Raw genomic sequence first — 21,323 nt, forward strand, 5'->3', positions numbered from 1 at the left:
CAATTTTGTGGCAAGTAGATTAGGGACTTCGCTTTGAAAACAACAAACAAACACTAACTGAACATTCCTCTTCCTACTCTTTCTACCACCTGTGTTATGTTCTTACACTTCTTGATTTTAAGTCCACTTTGTTTCCTTGGAATTAGTAGATTTCATTTTATCTAGCCCCGCTTCACATTCACTCTTGGAAGTTTTCATTATTTCTACTAAATAATAATAATACAAAGCAGTGTTCTTCATACACTGTTCCCTCCAACCAGGGGGATCAGCCAGCCCTTATTTTGCATCTACTCATGAGTGGAAATCACCTCAAGTAAACAAATGAATATCACATGCTTTGCAGGCCAGTGGAAAGATAACCATTGATTACATTATCTGGTAATTACATTATGAAAAATATAATGCATATTCTTTGATGCTTGCCATTGAAATGCTTTCTGCCAACTCTTTGCCACATTCTACAGCCCTGGTCTTCCAAGGATAACCTTGGATAACCTTCAAGATGGCCTGGTTATTTCATTCCCCTAATCCAGGAGGTATTCTGAATGACTGGTAATGTGTAGCATTGAGGTATCAACTCATCCACCTTCAGCAGACACTATAACATACAGAGTCAGCTGAAAAGAATATATATATATATATATATATATATATATATATATATATATATATATATATATGTGTGTGTGTGTGTGTGTGTGTGTGTGTGTGTATATATCGGGGATACCAAAAAACTGTATACATGTGGACACTTTGGTTAATGTTGCTTAAGCAGTAGTTCTCTGTAATCAGAAATCTCTGGATGCTGATGGCAACCACTTGGAGCACTTCTTATAATTCCAGAAGTCAAACGTGACTTGTATTTATATTTTGTTATTGGTATTTATTGAGTATTACAATTTTAATACAGTTTTTCCCTTTCTTAAAATGTGTATACATTTTTTAATATATATATATATACATATATATATATATTATATTTTTCTACCATGCAGTAAAAACTTCATTAACATTATGAATAGGTTCAGCTATTACTAAAACTAGTAATTTCTAAGATTAATTGGGGCAAATAGCTAGAGGGTAGAGTAACGCCATCCCTAGACACTGTGAAAGCAGACCTGAAGAACTAACAGCCATCCCTCAGACAGAAGACCAGGTGCAAGGTTCACTCTTTCTGGAAGCTGTAGTCTTAAAGAGTGAGGCTGTCTTCCAGCTGCTTGCCTTCAAAGATGAGCCTGTCTTAGCCAGGGTGGGGGGATGCCCTCTGTATTCTGGATCTTGGCCCTTACATTATCCATGGTATCACTGGGTTCCACCTCCAGGGTACTGGTCTTGGAGATCAGGATCTTCATGCAGATTTGCATTTTGACCTGTGAGTGAAGGCAAAGATACTGTGACTTGCCAATCAGGTCAAGTCACCTCAACGCCAACACACGATCAATAGACAATGCCAGTTGCCTCTGAAAGATTTTCACCTCTTTTGCCAAACTTCTTTATTGCTTTGTTCTTTGCCAGCCGCCAAAGCTATTCCAGCAGTCCATTCCTTCACCTCACATCCACTCTCCTAGGCAATGCCTTACTCTCTCACTTTTGGCCCCCGCTCTCTCCAATCCTCTAGGCATGTTGCCTCTGGCCTGACCGCGAAACAAACAAGAATAAATCAACCATAAATGTAACACAACTCCCAAGGGTCCTGTGAACTCTTACACTAAATTTAAGACACTTTGCTTGGTGTTGACAGCCCTTGATAGCCTGGTCCTGTTATACAAATTCAAAATTTATTACTTATCCAGCCTTAGCTTCATTTATCTCTTCACTGACCCATGGCTTAAAAGATTAAAATTTCTTCTAACCCTTCTTTTGAGCAGTCAGTTGCTTCTTCTTCTTTGCTGCCACTTTGCAGATGTTTTCATGGGAGAATTATTACATGGTATTGTAATAATTTCTGTTGTTTAGTTTTGGATTATGTGCTGAGCTACACTGAGTTCCTGAACATTGTCAACCATATCTTGAAAATCTTTGTGTTTCAGTTCTAATGTCGGTACCTAACAGGCATTCAATAAATGCTTATTTACAGATGAACGAATGGAATGATGAATAAGTTGTTATACATAATTAACTAATAATGTAAATACCTCTGTTAACATTTGACACATAGTAAGCCTTTGATCAATTTGATCGATATTTCTTTTGTTTTGACAATGCTCTCCCTCTCTCTCCCCCCCTCTTTTAATTTTGGCATTTTAAAAGGTACCATTAGTTGAACAGCTCTTCCGCAAAGAGTTTCTACCATTTTTGAAGAAATGGTATTGCGTTATTGGACTAAGTGGTGATACCCAATTGAAAATATCATTTCCAAATGTTGTCAAAACCCATGATGTTATTATCAGTACAGCTCAAATCCTTGAAAACTCCCTTTTAAACTCAGAAAAAGGAGAAGATGCTGGTGTCGAGTTGTCAGGTTGGTTGAAGTGTTTATTTTTGAAAAAAGAACTAGTATTAATATTCATGATGTCATGGAAGATGTATTAATTAAATAATTTTAAAATATTGATTAAAAAAAATTAATTTCATTTTTCATTGTCTTTTATTGCTTAAGTTTTCATTAAAACTCTTTGATTTCCTTGGGGACACAAACAAAAAATTTGAAAAGTTTTTAATTAGATCACTGTTCTGCGTAAGAATATCATTATTACATCAAATCGTCATTGGACTTTTCAGTTACTTTTTAATTCTAGGCACTGACAAATTTTTATATGCTAGTGTATCCTGTTAGACCTGCCTTCTGCATAGAACAAAAATGCAATCCTTTCTATTAGTAGGGAAAAGGAATAGAAGGCAGGAAAAAGGAAGGGAAATAAATGCAAATAGTCATAACAATTAAATGTAATGTTAAAACAAGGCAAAATTATACCTTTTTAAATATTATAGTTTACATTTGATGTAATAAAAGTAAAGTTCACCCACTTAAAATTAAACATTATATTAAGGAACAAAAGTATATTCCTGAGAGCTATGGGGAATAAGTCTGGGTTTGAATTCCATCCCATAGCACTTTTTAGATCTATTAACTTTTCAAAACTCATATATTAAATGGGGATACTATCTAATGGGGTAGTTTCATGAGCTTTTGTATGTATAGGTGACAAGGACAGTTGCATGTACCTCTTAAAAAGTAGAAAGAGGGCTGGGCCAGTATTCTGCTCAAGAAAAGACATCCCCATGTCATCTCAGTTTACTTAAGTTTACTCAGTTAGCTTAAAGGTACTTTTTTTTTTTTAACTGCACCTTGCTGATATGGACAAATAAACCATTTGAATTTTCTTTTAAGACTTTTCCCTCATCGTCATTGATGAATGCCATCACACCAATAAAGAAGCAGTCTATAATAACATCATGAGGCGTTATTTGAAACAAAAGTTGAAAAACAAGAGGCTCGAGAAAGAACACAAGCCAGTGATTCCACTACCTCAGATAATAGGACTAACAGCTTCACCAGGTGTTGGAGGAGCCAACAAGCAAGCCAAAGCCGAAGAACACATTTTAAAAGTGAGTCATTAATTTTGTGTAGAACCAAAAAAACCAAAGCTTAAAAAAAAAAAACAAACGCCAGTGCTTCTTGGGCTTTTATGTAAGGTCAGGTTCAAGTGCCATAGAGTGCATAAAAGAAGGTATTCCATGATCACCAGTTAAGTGAAACCTATTTTCTTTAGTTAAAGTAAACATATTCAATCTTCTACAACACAGTAATATGCCTTAATAAATAATATGACACCCTACAAAATCTTTACATTACTCATTTTATTCCCCAAACAACTTGTCTTATTAGGGAGACGGCTTTATGGACAGTGTAGATGCCTGACCACTGCACTGTACACCCAAAGCTTCAGCTGAATAACACTTACTGTCAACTACAATTTTATATATATATATATACAGTCACAGGATATGGAGTACAGCATAGGGAATAGAGTCAATGGAATTGTTGTAACAACTATATACGATGTCAGAGAGGTAGTAGATTGGGGAAGGTGGGTTATCACTTTGTGAGGGGTATAAATGTCTAGCTATTACATTGTTTTGTACACCTGAAACTAATAAAAAAATTAAAAAAATAATTATGACAGAACAATTCACAAAAATTATGAAGAGCTGATATAATTAATGAAAAGTTGGGGCAAATAAAATACCTTATTTTAAATATCTACTCCTATTGCTAAACTTAAACTAGACCTATTTGATATAGAAATATGTGTAAAACTATGAAAGTTTCTCATTTTCATACTTAATCCATGAATTTCAAACTGCGTATTTTATCCTGTGTCTTTTTTGTTCAATGTGATTCTCAGATTCTGGGAAATTCAAATTAAATGGGAAAATAGGAATATGAGAATCTTTAGTTAGAGATGTATTACTTGTCAACTGCCCCCAAATGGCAACAACACATAAAGTACTGTTGTTGATCTCAAGTGTTAAATGAATTCAGACTAACCCAAGAAAGGCATCAAGGCATTTGCATTTGTACTTTTAAGTCCTTTAAGTTGAATTCAATCAAAATCATGTAGACAGAGGTAAAATTATTAGTACCAAGATATAATTTATTACTAGAATTAAGGACAAATTCCAATTTAGATCCAGGCCCATGGGCTTTGGCTTCTGCTATCCTCACACTGTTCTCTTTTATGTGTAGAAAAGAGTAATAATATGATCCATGGGTGTCAAAACGAATTTTAAAATGCTTCATGTAGTATGTGTTTCTCATTACCATTCTCTGCTGTTTGCAAGTTGCTATACTATGTCCATGTCAGTTTTTCCAGGAAATGGAATTCAAGGAAAGAAAATAAATGCACTTCTCTAGAATTGTGCACCAATTTGATTTAGAAACTCCTTTTCATTCCATCAAGACAAATATTATTGGTTACTGGATCAACAGTAAAGCAATACTAAAATACTATATTTAGCAAGTAATGCTACGTATTTCTTACGTGAAGAAAAGTCTACATTGAATCAATTGAAATGGAAAAATAATTATTTAAATATTAAAAAATATCTCTCTTCCAGATATGTGCCCATCTTGATGCATCTACTATTACAACTGTGAAAGAAAACATTGGTCAACTCAAAGACCAAATAAAGGAGCCATGCAAAAAGTTTGAAATTGCAGATAACACCAGAAAAGTATGTGCTTAAATTTTTATATTTATTTGATTAAAAGATGGAAAAATTGTTTTATATTGGCCATCTAAACAATGTTATTTTAAATTTTTAGTAAAGGAGTTGTAGTTTTATACTTTTTTATTGATATTAGGCCACAAAACACTGCTGTGAATTAATTCTCTCTTCCATCCTTCTGTTAGTTTTCTAGTTTATGTGAAGAGTACCTCCGTAACTGACTGTGTGTGAGCCATGGTGGGTGAAGGCGGGGAAGGTTGCATAGCTAAACTAAAGGAATTATACCATAGTTTGTTTTATCCTTTTTAGCTTTCTTCATGAATTCCAGGATTAGTTTTCTGACATTCCACAGAGCCATTTTGTTGCTATCAGATTACAGTTGTCAATGATAATGAAAATACTACCTAATTTGCATATTTACTTTCTTAAGAAAACACTGACATGGTAAAGAAATGAAACACTTTAATGGTGCTTTCGAGATGGATATTTTAAGATAATAAATAATAACTAATAGTCTGAACGTTATGACCAGTACATTATGTCAGTACTTTCTTTTGTAGAATTTATAAAACATGGTAAGTTTTAGCTATATGTACTGATAATAAATGTAATTATTGAAAATCTATCTCATAATGATTTTAGGATTAAATAATATAAAATATGCATAATAGATAATATTGTGTTTGAAATGTAGTAAGCACTAAACCAATGTTAGTGACCAACCTCCACAGATTTTTTTAATTCTGGAAGAATACTATCTACTCCAGCTAAACTGGCACATTTGACATACTTTATTTTCCTTCAATTTTTGTTACTTATTCAGTTTTATTTGATAAGTTTAAATGCATGTTTCTACTTATAATCATTAAACAACTTATAATCTAAAATCATCTTTTTTAGAATATTTTTATTTATTTTATTTGATTTTATTTTTTACAGGGAAAAGGGCTGGGATTAAGTCACAGGGTGTGACTTGGGATATTTTTTAAAAAGAATCTGTCATCTTACACTTGAACTTAACTTTTAGCATGCTTGTTATTGAAGTATAACACACATAGAAAAGTACAAATTAATAAGCGTACAATTACTGAATTTTCATATACTGAACACCTGTGTAACCCAAATCCAGATCAGGACACAGAACATTGCCAACACCCCAAAAACTCCTCATTTGCCCCTTTAGTCACCATACCCCAAGAATAACTATTATCCTGACTTCCAACACAAAAGATAGGTTCTGATTGATTTTGAACTTTCTATGAATGAAATGATATAGCATGCATTCTTCTGAGTCTGCCTTTTTTCAAGATTCTCCTATCTTTTTATTTTGCTATAATGCTGACATCAATTTGTCAAAGAGGAATGTTTCTTAAATTAGATTGAAGGCTTTCTAAATAAGTGTAGCTCTACTTTAGTATGTTTTCTTTTTTAAATTTACTCTTAGCATTCAAGATTTATATCATTCATTAATATTCCTTTAGTAAAATTTTAAAATTGGAAATCCCGGAAGTGGTACATGGTGTTGGTGTGGATGTGTCTTAAGGTAGAGACTCTTAAAAGAAAAACCAATAAAAAATAAATGTACAAAGAGGCGATGAGAGATTAACTTATTATTTTGCCTAGACAAAGATTCTGAATCAAATTTATTATAACATGCAAATTATTTTCAAAAGGATAATGTTATTCCTTTAGCAATATAAACATGTAAGAATATGTGTATAACTTATTTTTAGGATCCATTTAAAGATAAGCTTCTGGAAATAATGACAAAGATTCAAACTTTTTGCCAAATGAGTCCAATGCACGATTTTGGAACTCAACCCTATGAACAATGGGCCATTCAAATGGAAAAAAAAGGTAATTTGGGTTTTGACCTAACACAATCTATGCCATGTCTATGCCAAGATTTCAGATGACTATATCACATAGTCCCAAGCAAACTGAAAACAAATGGACTCTCTGTGTTCTAAGACTAGGATTAGCATGTTCTAATTCCTTACCTAAGGAAAGAGGTACCAATTAATCCATTTTCTCTTTATCTCCAGAGTCTTTCACTTATTGTATATGGAAAACATTAAAATATATGTTAACAGCTCTGTCTCCAAATGCAAACTCACCTAATTTGTTTTTCATGCCATTCCTCTGACTCAGCATGGATCCAGCATATTATGTTCTTGCTGATGCAGAACTCAAGCCCGAAGTCGGGGAGTTGGAAAACTTGGCCCATTTTAGAGTTCATGGAACATTTTGAGTCTTAACTTGCCCATTTCATAAACAAGGTGAAACCTATTGTAGAATCAGTATTACAAACATATTCAAGTCCACAGCACAATATTAAGGGGGTGGGTTCGATCATTATTTCACTCTGTATAATATATTTTTCCATAGCTGCAAGAGAAGGGAATCGCAAAGAACGTCTTTGTGCAGAACATTTGAGGAAGTACAATGAGGCCCTACAAATTAATGACACAATCCGAATGATTGATGCATATAATCACCTTGAAACTTTCTATAATGATGAAAAAGAAAAGAAGTTTGCAGTCCTAGATGATGATAGCGATGACAGCAGTGACGATGGTGGTAATGGTGATGACGATGAGGATGATGGAAAGAAACCTTTGAAATTGGATGAGACAGATAGTTTTCTCATGACTTTATTTTTGGGTAAGAGTCATTGTGACATTTATTGCATGGTCTCATGCATTTACCTCTTTGGCATGAACGCCTGCTTCTCAAGAGCTCTCCAAAAGGTCCTTTAAAATAATTTTTCATTTTGAAAGAATAAACTTCACTCATACTGGGGCTATTTCTAATTATTGTGACCAGATTAGCCAAGAGTTGTATTATCATAATCCATTGTTCGGTCATCTGGTTTTTTTGTCAAGATGACTGCAATAAATTTATGTATTAAACTAGCCTGATTATTAGACATAAGGGAAGATTAACTATAGTGGAACTACATCTCAGTGCATTAATTACATAAAGTCTTCCATTGTAATTATTGACATAGTTTACTCACTTAAATTAATTATTTCTTAAAGAAAACAAGAAAATGTTGAAAAAGCTGGCTGAGAACCCAGAACATGAAAATGAAAAGCTGACCAAATTAAGAAACACAATAATGGAACAATACACAAGAACGGCGGAATCAGCAAGAGGAATAATTTTCACAAAAACACGACAGAGTGCATATGCTCTTTCTCAGTGGATTGCTGAAAATGAAAAATTTGCAGAAGTAGGAGTCAAAGCCCACCATCTGATTGGAGCTGGACACAGCAGTGAATTCAAGCCCATGACACAGGTATAAACATCTTTTGGGAGTTTTCTTTTTCCTTATGCTGTTATTACTCTTCACTAATCGTATGGTCTTTTTTTTCATCAATTGTCTCACCATCCCACAAATAATCTTTCAGAATGAAGCACTTGTTCTTGAAGCAAAATGTGAGTTTAATAGCAATCTAACCTGTGGTGCTTGATAGGCTAGCATTGTCCTAGGAGTCATTTTATTCCCTACATACTAGAAGGAAGTTTCTAAAATTAGTTTCCTTTGCAAAATGATTGACATTTAAACCTAGTAACAAAATGGAAAAATGGTTGCAATATCCTTATCAAGTGGAAAAAGCCAATTTCCACAAAAATGTGTGCATTACAATTAGAATTATGTAAAATATGTTTGCATAGGATGAAATCGCTAAGGGAATTCAGAAAAATTAAGATATTTTATGTGTTAGAGAATTGGGATTATGAGAGATTTTCTTTGCCTTTTTAGGATTTTTTTTTTTAAAGATTTTTTTTGGGGAATTGGGGGATGGCAACAGTGCTGGGGAATTGGAGGAAGGGAAAGAGAGAAGTTGCTGTCCTTTTATTCTTCAGTTTAGTTGTGGAGGACATTGCTTCACTGGCCCAAGTTGGCACCATCATTGCACTCTTCCCAGGGAAGGCAGATCAGTCTTCGGCTTCTGGACGGCTGCTCACACCGGCTGCTGGCCGCTCACGCTGGCTGCCGGCTACACACGGTAGCCCATGGCAACCCACTGCAGCAAAGGCTGCAGCCTACACCATCGACAGCGACTCACGGCAGCCCAGCTCCAGGTTGAGCTGTTGTTCAGCATCTTAGCTGTGGAGGGCAGTGTCACTGGCCCTCATATGTGGGATCCAAACTGGGTCCCTCTGGCATCCCAAACCAGTTCTTAACCAATGCGCCACTCGGCCGGCCCAGGATTTTTTTGTTTTGCTTTGTTTTCATTTCATTATACTACTTATCATGTGTACAGTAGAAAACACTTGGGAAAGAAAAAAGGCACTCATAGACATTGCAAGTGTGGATGAAACACTGAAGCTTGTTAGAGTAAAATGTGCTTCTGAAGTCATGTTGATTCTGAGTCTTGCTGGACACGGGGACACCTCAGTTCTGTTATAATCATCATCATTTGGTCCAATGGAGCAAATTAGACCTGTTTTAGAATTTGCTGAAAAGAAATAGTTCTTGAAATTGTCCACTATAACTCTCAGAATACTGTCTATATGTACCCTTGTTAAAGTTACCTCTGAAATTGATGCCTGTTCTCTGTTTTTACACAGTTTTTTGTGGGTAAGGAGCGTGCTTCCTCCTTTATGATGAAAGCTAGTTTACTTAGTGCATTTCCCTTTATGCCCTAGCTTCTAGGAAGCTCACAGGAAAAACTAAAGTTTAGTCTTAGAGTCTCGTGTTCATCCTTACAAGTAATACATCCATATTCTTTCACTTGTGTCCCTGTTTTTAAGTTGCTAATATATTAGCTTTAGTGTTATTACTTTGACTGTATGTGGCCTCAGTTCCTCTTTGGAAAAAGATGGGGTACAAATGGAAAGTATGTTTTCATATGGAAAGATACTTTCTGCTCCTTATCCATTTCAGACTCTGGGGGCTGCATGCCACAATATAGAACAAACCCCCCTTCCTTATTCCCTGTATCCTCACTTTGTAATTTGAGTTGGATTTACTGGGAGAGGAGTTAGGCATCTACTTGGTATTATGTGAGGGTCTAACACTGTGCCTGAAATTCTCGTTATTAAAGTTAGTCCTTTGAGTTAAGGCACACACATCTTCTGATAAAATCCAAGGACATGTAAGTTTTTATCAGGGGAGATGAGCACAAGAGGGAGAAATTATCAGAGGAGACTGGAGAGGGAGCTTTCTGCAGGGTTCTCCAGCAGTTAGGAGTCAAATAAAAGCAGACGCTCCCTCTGAGAAGAAAGGAAGGGGATGGGAGAACACACTGTCAATCTGACATGTTTATTTTTGTTTGATGTCTGGGGGCAAAAGACAGTGTGAATGTACATCAAAGGCCAACTGGACCAATGGCTCTAATGAGAGCGGTTATGAAAATAAAGCCATGCTGGTGGCATCAGGCTAAGTTTTTGCTCACCTGTTCCTCTGATGCAATGGCCAGAGAGCATATTTAATTTCCTATATTAACTTTCAGAATTAAGGTGTTTTTTTCATTTAAATATAATTGTTTTAAATATGCTCTTAATAACTCTTTTTATTTGCACTTGTATCATCCCTTTAGACAGATAATATATTTATCTCTTTCAAAATTAATAAGGCGCCGAGCCCACACTGTCCTCTAGTCTTCTATTGGGTTGTCGGAAAAGTCATGACATATATTTTCCTAGGTTTTTCATTGCAAAATTGCAAAAATGCGTCATGACTTTTCCGACAACCCAATAGCTCCCCTCCCTGCAGGCAGCCAGTGTTTCCAGTTTCCCACATGTCCTTCCAGGAATATTTCATACATTTCTTGCTTGAATGACTTATAAAGTGACCAAATGTGTATAGTGCATATTTTCTCAGTGACTCAAAACTCAACAATTTTTAGAAGTGCCAGTGCATCTCATTCTCTGAATATTAAAAATTCTGAAGTTAATGTAATGAAAAGCAAAGCCCATTTAAGTTTCTCATCTCCTCCTTTCTTTCTCCCAAGTCACCCATCAATTTATTTCCTTGGCATAAATGATGATCTCCCCACCTCCAGACTGGAGGATGGAAATATTTTTGTTATTGTGTGATGATCCCAGATTGGAAATCAAATGTTGTCTCACCATCATGTCTTTGTTCAATGACAAAAACAGATGGCACCAAATCCGTGTGTGATCTAATCCTTTGATTTACACTGACCAGTTGCAATTTATTATTTCTTCTCCTAATTAGATGATTTTAATGTGTTTAGCATCATAAATTTAATGTATTAATTTTTTTTTTTTACAGAATGAACAAAAAGAAGTCATTAGTAAATTTCGCACAGGAAAAATAAATCTGCTTATTGCTACCACAGTGGCAGAAGAAGGTCTGGATATTAAAGAATGTAATATCATTATTCGTTATGGTCTCGTCACTAATGAAATAGCCATGGTCCAGGTACATTCAAATACTTGAATATGTTACTTTTTTTTATTTTGTGTCCTTATTTTAATTGTTTTATTTTAGTAAAATAGCACACATGGTTCTTAAAATATAGCCGTTTTCCTACTAAAAGAGAAATCATTTGTATAATTTCACAATTATACAAATATGAAATTATTATGTTGCACACCTGAAACTAACATGTTATGTCTATTATATGTCACTTATAGCTCAATAAAAAAAAAGAGAAATCATTAAGAGCTGTGCACTACTGCCTTTTATATTTTTGCTTAATTCATATGACAACCAAATACCTATTGTATTTTTAAACAACAACTCTTTGGTTATTTCTGTGTCCAAAGACTTTTTAGGAACATGACACTGGCCCCATCTGTAAGAGACCAAATAGGTTTCTTTATTCCCAGGACATCTGTGAGCCCCCAGGGTGACCAGGGACCTGAAGCACAGTGTCCCACAAATATCTGACAAAGTAACACACCAAACCTTAGGGAGCCCTGCCATTTCTGCATTCCCCTCTCCCCTCTTATTCTTTCAACTTTTGCATGTTTAAAATTTTTCATAATGAAATGGTGGTGGGCGGGCTGGGGACAGACATACACAAAGAAAATTTTACTTTACCTCTTACCTACACTATGTTAGCAATATAATTGTTACCTTTTGTTGCATATGCACAGGAGTTGTGCTGATTAATAGATATAATATTCTTCCTATAAAATTAACTAAACTTTTTTTAAAAAATAGTTTAAATTGCATTCTTGAATGGCAGGCAAGTCATGGAAGACAAAGATTGCCAGATTGCCACCAACTTAGGAAGTAATGGTATTTCAGGAATTGATTTGTTAATGGTTTGTTACGCAGAATGCATTTTTCATGAAGATATTATAGTTGATAGTTAGGTTTCTGGGCCAGGCCACACCATTTTCTGTTACTCAAAAAGTACCTAAATATCACTTTATAAAGAGAATTATAGAAAGTTATCACCATGTTTAGCATGTTTTCATGGGAAAATGTGCTGAAAATCCGATGTAGGTTGCCAGTAACAGAGTTGCACTCTCCACAACCCAGGTATCAAGGTCGGAGATGCCCCTTCTCCCCATTCATCACTCCTACTACGTGGGGGTGGGGTGGGGAGAGTGGGTTTCCCTTAGTCCAAGTCACTGATGATGGTTCCCAGGGTTTGAGAGGGGAGCCATGGGGAGAGAGGGCTGGACAGGATGGTATTGTGTTACTGAGGCTTCTGACGGCTGGCGTGGGGGCCTAACCAACATCACTCGAGAACATGCATTAAAATGCATTTTGAGTTTCAAATAACTGATTTATAAAGAATAGATAATAACTAACTTTACTGAGAATAAAGAGATCGTTTGAAAGCTGGGACACTGAGCAACGGATATCATTTCAGGATAAAAATGGGAGCATTCACAACAAGGAATAGCACTTCATTTACATGATTTCTTTATGTTTTTAGGCCCGCGGTCGAGCCAGAGCCGATGAGAGCACTTACGTCCTGGTTGCCCACAGCGGCTCAGGAGTTGTTGAACGTGAGACAGTTAATGATTTCCGAGAGAAAATGATGTATAAAGCTATAAACCGTGTTCAAAATATGGATCCACAGGAGTATGCTCATAAGGTATTGTTTTTGGCCCTCTGTATTTAAATGGCTGCATGTGGCTGCCATTGATATCCTTGTGGCTGAGTCTCCAGACAGAAATTGTGCTGAAGTATAAGTTCCAGTTTGATGAGCTGTGCTTAGTCCAGACTCACATACAAAGAATCAAGATTCAAAGTAGGCAGAAATGATCAGGGAGCCATTCCAGCGGAACCAACTATAAACTTTGATAACATAAACTTAAGCTGCCCTTGATCTGGAAAGACAAGTGCAACTCACCTGTTAAACCCAAACTGGTAATTTTAGTTTGGTCCAATCTGTTGGTACAGGCACATTTATTATTATTATTATTATTATTATTATTATTATTATTATTATTATTCCAGAAATATTTGTGAAATGCCTTCTGTGTTAAATGGGATGTTCTAGAAACAGAGAACATGATGGCAAACCACAGAGATAGACCTCTGCTGTGTGAAGCTTATATTCTAGTGTGTACGCAGTGAGATCTGAGAAGAAACACTAAACAAAAATGAAGCAAAAAATATATCATATAGAGATAAATGCTGGAGAGTTAGAATAGGACGATGTGGAAAACGTCACTAGGAGAGAAGTCACTAGAGTGAGTAGTTGGGGAAGACCTCTTGGAGCAACACTAAGACTAGATCTGAATGAAAAAAAAACATATTAAGTCATCTAGCTGCATCAATTTACTAACATAGAGTTATTTGAGTGGTGAGAAGAATGCAGTGAAGAAAGAATTTCTACAGTATTCCAGGAAATCCCCCATACCATTGAAGTAAAGACTGTAAGTACTATAATAGCAAACAATCCATTTAGAAGAAAATTCACACCCTTGCATATGGGTGTGAATGTTAGTTTCTTAACATTGGAATTGGCTGTACCCTAAATAGAGTTTCATGAAAGGGATGCTTTCAAATTGGTGTGCGTTTTGCTATAACCGACTCCAAGGTTTCCTGGCCAGGTTTCTACACAAACTTATTTTTTAAAAGCCCTTTAAATATAAGGCAAACTAAACATTTTGTGGTATCAAATCAACTGTTTGTGGCCAAATAATGACACTGGAAAGTTATTGCCTTACATTTAATGTCGTAAATGAATGAAATCAAATGGGTGTTTTCAAAAATTGATGTTTCATGGCTAGTTGTATTGGGTAAACTCTAGAATAATCTCTGGAGTTTGTAAATTCATTTTTTTCAGATAATCTCTAGAACAAGACACAATCTCTTTGGGCAACCCAGAATGGACTACCTTTTTAGGTGTCCTTTGGCTAAGTGATCTGCCCTCCTAAAATTACTCCAGTGGACGAACTCAGAGCAAGGCTGGTAATGACATGGGGCACATGTCACTCTGTTCAAAGCCTCCAGCAGACATGGCTACTAGGTCACAGCACTCCTTTCTTCCGATTTGAGAACCCTTCTTATTGACTCAATGTTCAGGTACCCACAAATAAATGGTGAGAACTGGACACGTTAGATGAGGTCTATTTTCCATGTCTTATACAGCATTTATACAGCACTGAAAACTTCTTAAAATGAAGATCTTAAACTGTTTTCCTGGCATTAACCCAGTAATTTTTCCTATATTATTACATTTTATTTGGATTTAGACTGATGTAGTTGTACCTTCTATCTATTTATTATAACTTCTTTTCATTTTTTTGTTCCTCTGTTTCCTATGCTTTACTATTTTAAAGCTAATCATTTAGTTTTTCTGGGATCCTGGTTACATATTCATACATTGACCTGGGTCTCACTTTTATTTTTCCTGTCACACTCATAGGTGTGTCTTAATTGTTCATACGTATGTGATCTTAGGCCAAATCATCTTTCAATCAGCTCACTAAACCATAAATATCCTGCAAGAACAACCTAGTAAAACTTTTAGGAAACAGATTACTTCAATTTATTGTATTGTTATAATTTACATAAGAAATTAGTCTTTGTACTTGTCTGACTAAACTATTCTATAGCCTATCGCTTTGCTTGCAAGGTTTTGTTCTCTTTTCAGTGCTGAATATGGCTGCCCTGAATCAAGGCCTAAAACAGAGAGGTGAGAGCTAAGGAGATGGGCCATTCAGCTTTGCTCAGCACTGATGATTTACTTTTACTGAAATATCCCCCAGTTCATAAGGAAAATAATGCTTTTCTGAACAATATACTATAACTGTCATTTACAAGAGGTTTAGTTTGGAGGTAAATTACTCAAGAACCAGGTTTTTCTACTGTGAAGTTGTGTAGGTGTAAGAACCGGCCAGTCTGTAGTTCAAGTTGTGTATCTCTCATAAACCAGATTGTTTCTGTTATGAAATAAGTTTTGCCTCAGTCACAGAGCCTGAATAAGGAGTAAGGGCCTATTCTCTCACATAAAGAATGTGGGCAATCTAGATTCATGTGATAATTCCATGCTGTCAAGAAGATCCCAGGTGTCTTCTCTCTCTCTCTCTCTCTCTCTCTCTCTCTCTCTCTCTCTCTCTCCCTCTTTCTGTTCTCTGTCCTTTTAGTATTCAGCTTCCATTTTGAAGGTCAATGATAGGTTTTAGATTTCAGCTGCCACATGCTCATTCTAGGCAGGAAGGATGAAGAAGATGGAAAAGGCAAAAAGTACACATGCCAGCTATTTGATACGTAAGGAACCTTTCTGGAAATATCACTTAACATCTTCTATGTCTCATTGACCACTGGCTTGGAAATATAGTCATTTAGCTAGTGTATTCCCATCCAGAATAAAACTCTAGTTCTATTCTTAGGAAGAATGGATACTGGATGGGAAACTAGTCGTTTCTGCCATAAACATGAAGAGATTTCACTAACGAGATTTGCTAAAATAGCAAAGGGTCTGGAAATCATAACATATGAGGAAAAATGAAAGCAATGGAGGCTTAGTATGGCTAAGAGAAGACTATGTATGCTAGAATATTAATAACGGTGTTCAGTTCTTTAAACAAATTCATATGAAAGGAAGTTTAGATTTAGTTTATGAGACAGAATTAAAACTAGTAGGGGGGGCATAGTTAGAAGGGCAATTGTTTTGTTGAATATTGCTAAGGACTTTCTCACAATAGGACTTTTCTGAAATAGAATGAACTGCTTTTTTGAAGGTTCCCACTTCCTTGATTACAGGAAGGCTTATGTACTAAATTTTTTGTGGGCCATTGCCTCATAATTTCTATTTCTAGACCATGGGCCAAAAGTATATTTTTATAACTATCTAAGTTCTCTGAATCCAAGGAAATTTACTTAAGTGAAACTATTAAAAAAACATTGAATATTCTTTTCTCGATGCAGATTTCAGAATTACAGTTACAAAGTATAATGGAAAAGAAAATGAAAATCAAGAAAAGCATCGCAAAGCATTGCAAGGAAAACCCAGCATTAATAAATTTTATCTGCAAAAATTGCAGTGTGCTCGCCTGCTCTGGAGACTATATCCATGTAATTGAGAAGATGCACCATGTCAACATGACACCAGAATTCAAGTAAGTCCAGGAAGACTCAATTTTAAGTTTTTTTATAAGAGGTGAAGCAGGTTCTATTATAAGTGTTCTTCCAAAATAGTACAAATCACATTTATTATTTTTCAGAACTTCCCCTCTTTTAGCCCCCTAATTATATCTCTTTTGCATATGTCTGTTTTTCAAATATACTGTACTGAGGCAAGGAGGGGGAAGTGTAAGACCCTAAGCCATTTTGATCCAAGACACATCAATTTCTGGATGCTTGTATTTCTTCTTAACGTTTTGAACAACTTAAATCCAGTTAAAGTAATCAACACACTTGAAAGAAGTCACAAAAGCCAACATGCCCCTTGAGAGGTAGGTGCCTGTGAAAGGGGCACCTGCCTGAAGATCTGCAGAGGCAGCGGGGAGAGAAGGAAGGGAGTGTGGGATAATACATACATGGGGATGAGCATCAAATTCAACAACATACACACATGGGCTGTGTATTGGTTCTTTGCGAATTCTCAGGGATGTTTCTTACTCCTTGATAATTTTAGGGAACTCTACCTTGTGAGAGAAAACAAAGCCCTGCAAAAGAAGTTTGCAGACTATCAAACAAATGGTGAGATTATCTGCAAAACTTGTGGCCAGGTGAGTAAATTACTGTGGGTTTATTCTTACTTTGACCAAAAGGAATTCTAATTGAATGTGCATTTAATTTTTCCTCTCGCTCTCTCTTTTGTTTTCCAGGCTTGGGGAACAATGATGGTGCACAAAGGCTTAGATTTGCCTTGTCTCAAAATAAAAAATTTTGTAGTGGTTTTCAAAAAGAACTCAATGAAGAAACAATACAAAAAGTGGGTAGAATTACCTATCACATTTCCTGATCTTGACTATGCAGAATATTGTTGGTGTAGTGATGAAGATTAACATTTGGTTCAAGATTCTTTTAAAATATTATCAACTTAACACTTAATATAATTTGATTGATGCTTTTATTATATGAATGAACTGATGTGAGAATAAAATAACTGCTTTACTCTAAGATGAGCTGTATAGAGGAAGACAGTATATCATGCTTTCAATTATTTATTTTGTTAATGGGCAGGGGTAAAGAAAATCTACCAATAACACTCGGTGTGGAGCACTGTGGGGGAAAAATGCTGGAGTATAAATGAGAATCCAAGGTACTAATTTCAGTCCTCTCACTAATTTTCAGAATAAAATGAAGCAAACCTGTTTGTATTTCTGAACTAGTCTCCTTATTGGTGAAATGGTTATAATATTTTCTGCCTTTGCTTTTATTAGTTTTCTACTGTTGCATAACTAATTACCACAAATTTAATGGCTTAAAACAACACCAATTTATTATTGCACATATTGTATAGCTCAGAAGTCTGGGCAGGGTCCCCTTCTCAGGGTGTCATAAGGCTGAAAACAAGATGTCAGCCAGATGATTTTCTCATCTGGATGCACACGGGAAGAATCGCTTCCAAGCCCTTTCAGGTTTTTGGCTGTTGTTTCCTTGCAGCTGTAGATTGGGATTCCTGGTTTCTTGTTTAGCTGTCCACTGGGGATCACTCTGAGCAACCAGGGCCTCCCTCACCACATGGCCCTTGCACAGCACAGCTATTGCTTTTTCTGGGCCAGCAGGCGAATCTCTCTCTCTCAAGTCTGCTAAGATTGAAGTCTTAATTGTAATCCCAGGGGTGACTATCTCATCCTTTTCTCAGGTCCTTCCCACACTCAAGGTGAGGGGATTTTTCAGAGTATATACAGCAGCAGGCAGAAATCTTGGAGGCTGCCTTAGAATTCTGCCTCCCATACCGCTTGCCCAGTTTTTGAGACAAGGTGATATACATACACATACGAAAGCACTTTGAAAAATATGAAGCACCATAAAAGGCTAGATATTATTAAAAAGCAGCATCAGATGGCTTAAGGTTTATTTCCTCAGCTTTCCTTCCATGAACATAACACTGTGCTCAAAAATTACCTAGTGACAAGAATGGTGGCTAAATCTAGACTAGTTATTAACACCTACAAGATTACCTGTGTCAATGGAGATGTCCAGGGTTCATCTAGGATTTAGCAAGGAGCAAATGCTGGATGTTATTAGAGAATAAAGGGAAAATGTCTACTTTGACCCCCCCTAGCCCCAGGCAGAAGAGTAACCTTTTTGTAGCCATGATATTTTCAGTATTTCTCAACTAATTATGACCATTTGGAGATAGATACAGGGTCCAGCACTTCAGAACAGTCTCTCAGTAGACAAGAAGCCTCTTTGGCATGGAAGAGCCACATGATTGAGACAAAGCCACAACTGACCGTTTTAACCCCTATTATCCATGTTCACAGATGTTCTTTCTGGTCCACGGAAACAGTTACCTCCTATGGCTAAGGAGAAATAAAATGTTGGAGGGGGCAAAAGAAAAATCTTCTGGGGTTTTGATGAATTAATTAAGTTCAATGTAACAGTAGCTTTAAATCTTGGTAAGTCTTAAGTAAAGATAAATATTAATCAGAGCTCTTGGGAATGCAAGAGGGCAAAAGAAGATTGTGGTTTTCTTAAAATACTTTTTAAAACTCAGCTGACGCCACTGAAAGTATTGCTGTCTTCTAAAACATTTGGAAACTATGCAAGAAACCAAATGCATAACAGAGCTAACTGCTACTATAACATATGTAGACTGTTTTTAAGGTGTCAACAAATATCAGGTTTTTTCATCTATGTTTTCCAGTAATTTTTTAAATAAAGAAGTGCTACTTCTACTTCACATTTTTAAAATACATGTTTCAAATAGTATAAAATTTAATATGTGACACTACCTGAAAACTCAAACCATGGTGCATGTATTTCATTCAAAAACAATTGTAATGATTATTGCATTTGATGGATTGTTACTGAACAGTTCAATACTTACAATATTTTAGGGTCATTTACAGAATGTGCTGATGACATGTATACATCAGCCTGGAGTTGGAATTCCTGAGTTTCAGTACCTATAAAACCTTTAGTTAACTGGGTAACCTCATCCCATAGGACCTGTGTTTCTTCTCCTGGAAAATGAGAGGTTAAATGATAGATTAAATGATAGCAAAGGCCTCTTACAATTTGAGCATTCTCATAGTCCATGCTTCTGGCCCCCTGGCTGCTTTCATTTTCAGACCTTATCTAATACTTGCTGAGTACGTTACACAGGTGAAGGTAGCTCATATCTGTTAAAGGACATTGCAGAGGTCTCACAGGACAGTTACAATGGCTATAGGTATATGTCTCAAGGCAGGTTTGAAGGACTGAAAATGTTAGCAAATTTTAGAACAACATGCATTTCCAAGCCAAACTGTGAATCAGAAATGTAAAATTTTATACCAAAAGTTTGAGATTGTTTCAGACCATATACAATTTAAATACAGTAACTTACAGTTTATACAAATATCTTGAATGTAAGGCATTGAGGCAACGCAAAAATGCATTAGAAATGGTTTTCCAAAGACAATTAGTGCATGTTGTAAGCAATTGCTGAACATGAAAAATTCTATAAGAGAGATGAATATTTTTTTTCTCTGCAATTTAATAGTTTATACATCAGAGGTGTTGTGCCTTAGGGAAAAGCTTTCTTGTATTATTTTCAATTCAGTTGAACATAAAGCCAAAAAGGGTTTGGAGTTTCTCATCAATGTTGCTTTTAAAGGTGTAAGAGACTCTGAACACACTTGTGGGGTGATGGGAAAGAACAATAGAGAGTGAGAAGATATTAGCAGTGTTCAATCCCAAAGTGAATTGCTTAGTGTGTATGATTGATATTTTCTGCCAAATGCTCTTGCTATAGTCTTTTCTGGTCACGCTGACCCATTCTCAAATGTGGGCCTTTGCACACGGTGAGAAGCCCTTCTTGGCCACCTCTTCGGCAGACATCCTTTATTTTTTTCAAAGATAAAACCCATGTGTCACCTCCTAACATCTATCATAGTTCATATTTTCAGAAGTAGAATGGAGAGAGCATACAGGGGAAGTAACATTCACTCACAATAAAGTATGTGTTTCCTAAATCTGGTAAACAATTACGTGAGTCATAGCAATAAGGAAAAAAAAGAAAAGTATTTTATTTCCTTCTAAGAGTTATGAAGTTAATTTGGAATGACTATAAGCTTCTGTCTCCTTCAGTTTGTGCTTTTTTTTTAATTAGTTGTAGAAAAGATACAATTTTATATTTTTGTTTTTATGGAGAGAGCATGAAATGAGACAAACTTGGGTTTGTATGCTCACTGGCTTTGTGACATGAGCAAGTCACCTAATCGCTATAGACTATAGGGAATTAATACCAACCTTGGGGGACTGTCATGAGTATTTGAATATCTCATGGAACATACCTAGCAGTTAGTTGGCACTTAGTAGGATTTAAATATGAAATATAGTAATAGGAGTTGTCAGAAAAGCAGCAGCAGTTGCAGCACAGCTGTAATTAAAGCATAATAGGAAATTTTAGACCTACGTGTAATAATAAGTAGGGTATATACAGTATTGGAGCCTCACATCCAATGTGTAGCTTAGAGGGCTTATCCCAAGAAGGAAGTAGTAGCTGTAATGAAACATGATCGCCATGAATATGTATTCAGTGTAGCTAGAGGGAGGATTTAATTCTAGATCTTTTATAGGCACAATAAAAACATAA

General features: G+C 35.8%; 1 protein-coding gene across 1 annotated transcript in view; it reads left to right on the forward strand.

Annotated features, from left to right (window-relative positions):
- Positions 1 to 17,888, forward strand: part of IFIH1 (interferon induced with helicase C domain 1) — a 54,104-nt gene extending 36,216 nt beyond the window's left edge. The window contains exons 6-16 of the mRNA XM_019636805.1: positions 2,251 to 2,461; positions 3,332 to 3,549; positions 5,062 to 5,178; positions 6,906 to 7,029; positions 7,561 to 7,836; positions 8,214 to 8,473; positions 11,423 to 11,572; positions 13,047 to 13,208; positions 16,496 to 16,686; positions 17,205 to 17,298; positions 17,398 to 17,888. Of these exons, the coding sequence (XP_019492350.1) occupies positions 2,251 to 2,461; positions 3,332 to 3,549; positions 5,062 to 5,178; positions 6,906 to 7,029; positions 7,561 to 7,836; positions 8,214 to 8,473; positions 11,423 to 11,572; positions 13,047 to 13,208; positions 16,496 to 16,686; positions 17,205 to 17,298; positions 17,398 to 17,577 (1,983 nt within the window). The 3' untranslated portion in view covers positions 17,578 to 17,888. The remainder of the gene's footprint in view (positions 1 to 2,250; positions 2,462 to 3,331; positions 3,550 to 5,061; positions 5,179 to 6,905; positions 7,030 to 7,560; positions 7,837 to 8,213; positions 8,474 to 11,422; positions 11,573 to 13,046; positions 13,209 to 16,495; positions 16,687 to 17,204; positions 17,299 to 17,397) is intronic.
- The last annotated feature ends 3,435 nt before the right edge of the window (positions 17,889 to 21,323 follow it).

This window comes from Hipposideros armiger, unplaced genomic scaffold, assembly GCF_001890085.2.
Source record: "Hipposideros armiger isolate ML-2016 unplaced genomic scaffold, ASM189008v1 scaffold_30, whole genome shotgun sequence".
NCBI classification, from domain to species: Eukaryota; Metazoa; Chordata; class Mammalia; order Chiroptera; family Hipposideridae; genus Hipposideros; species Hipposideros armiger.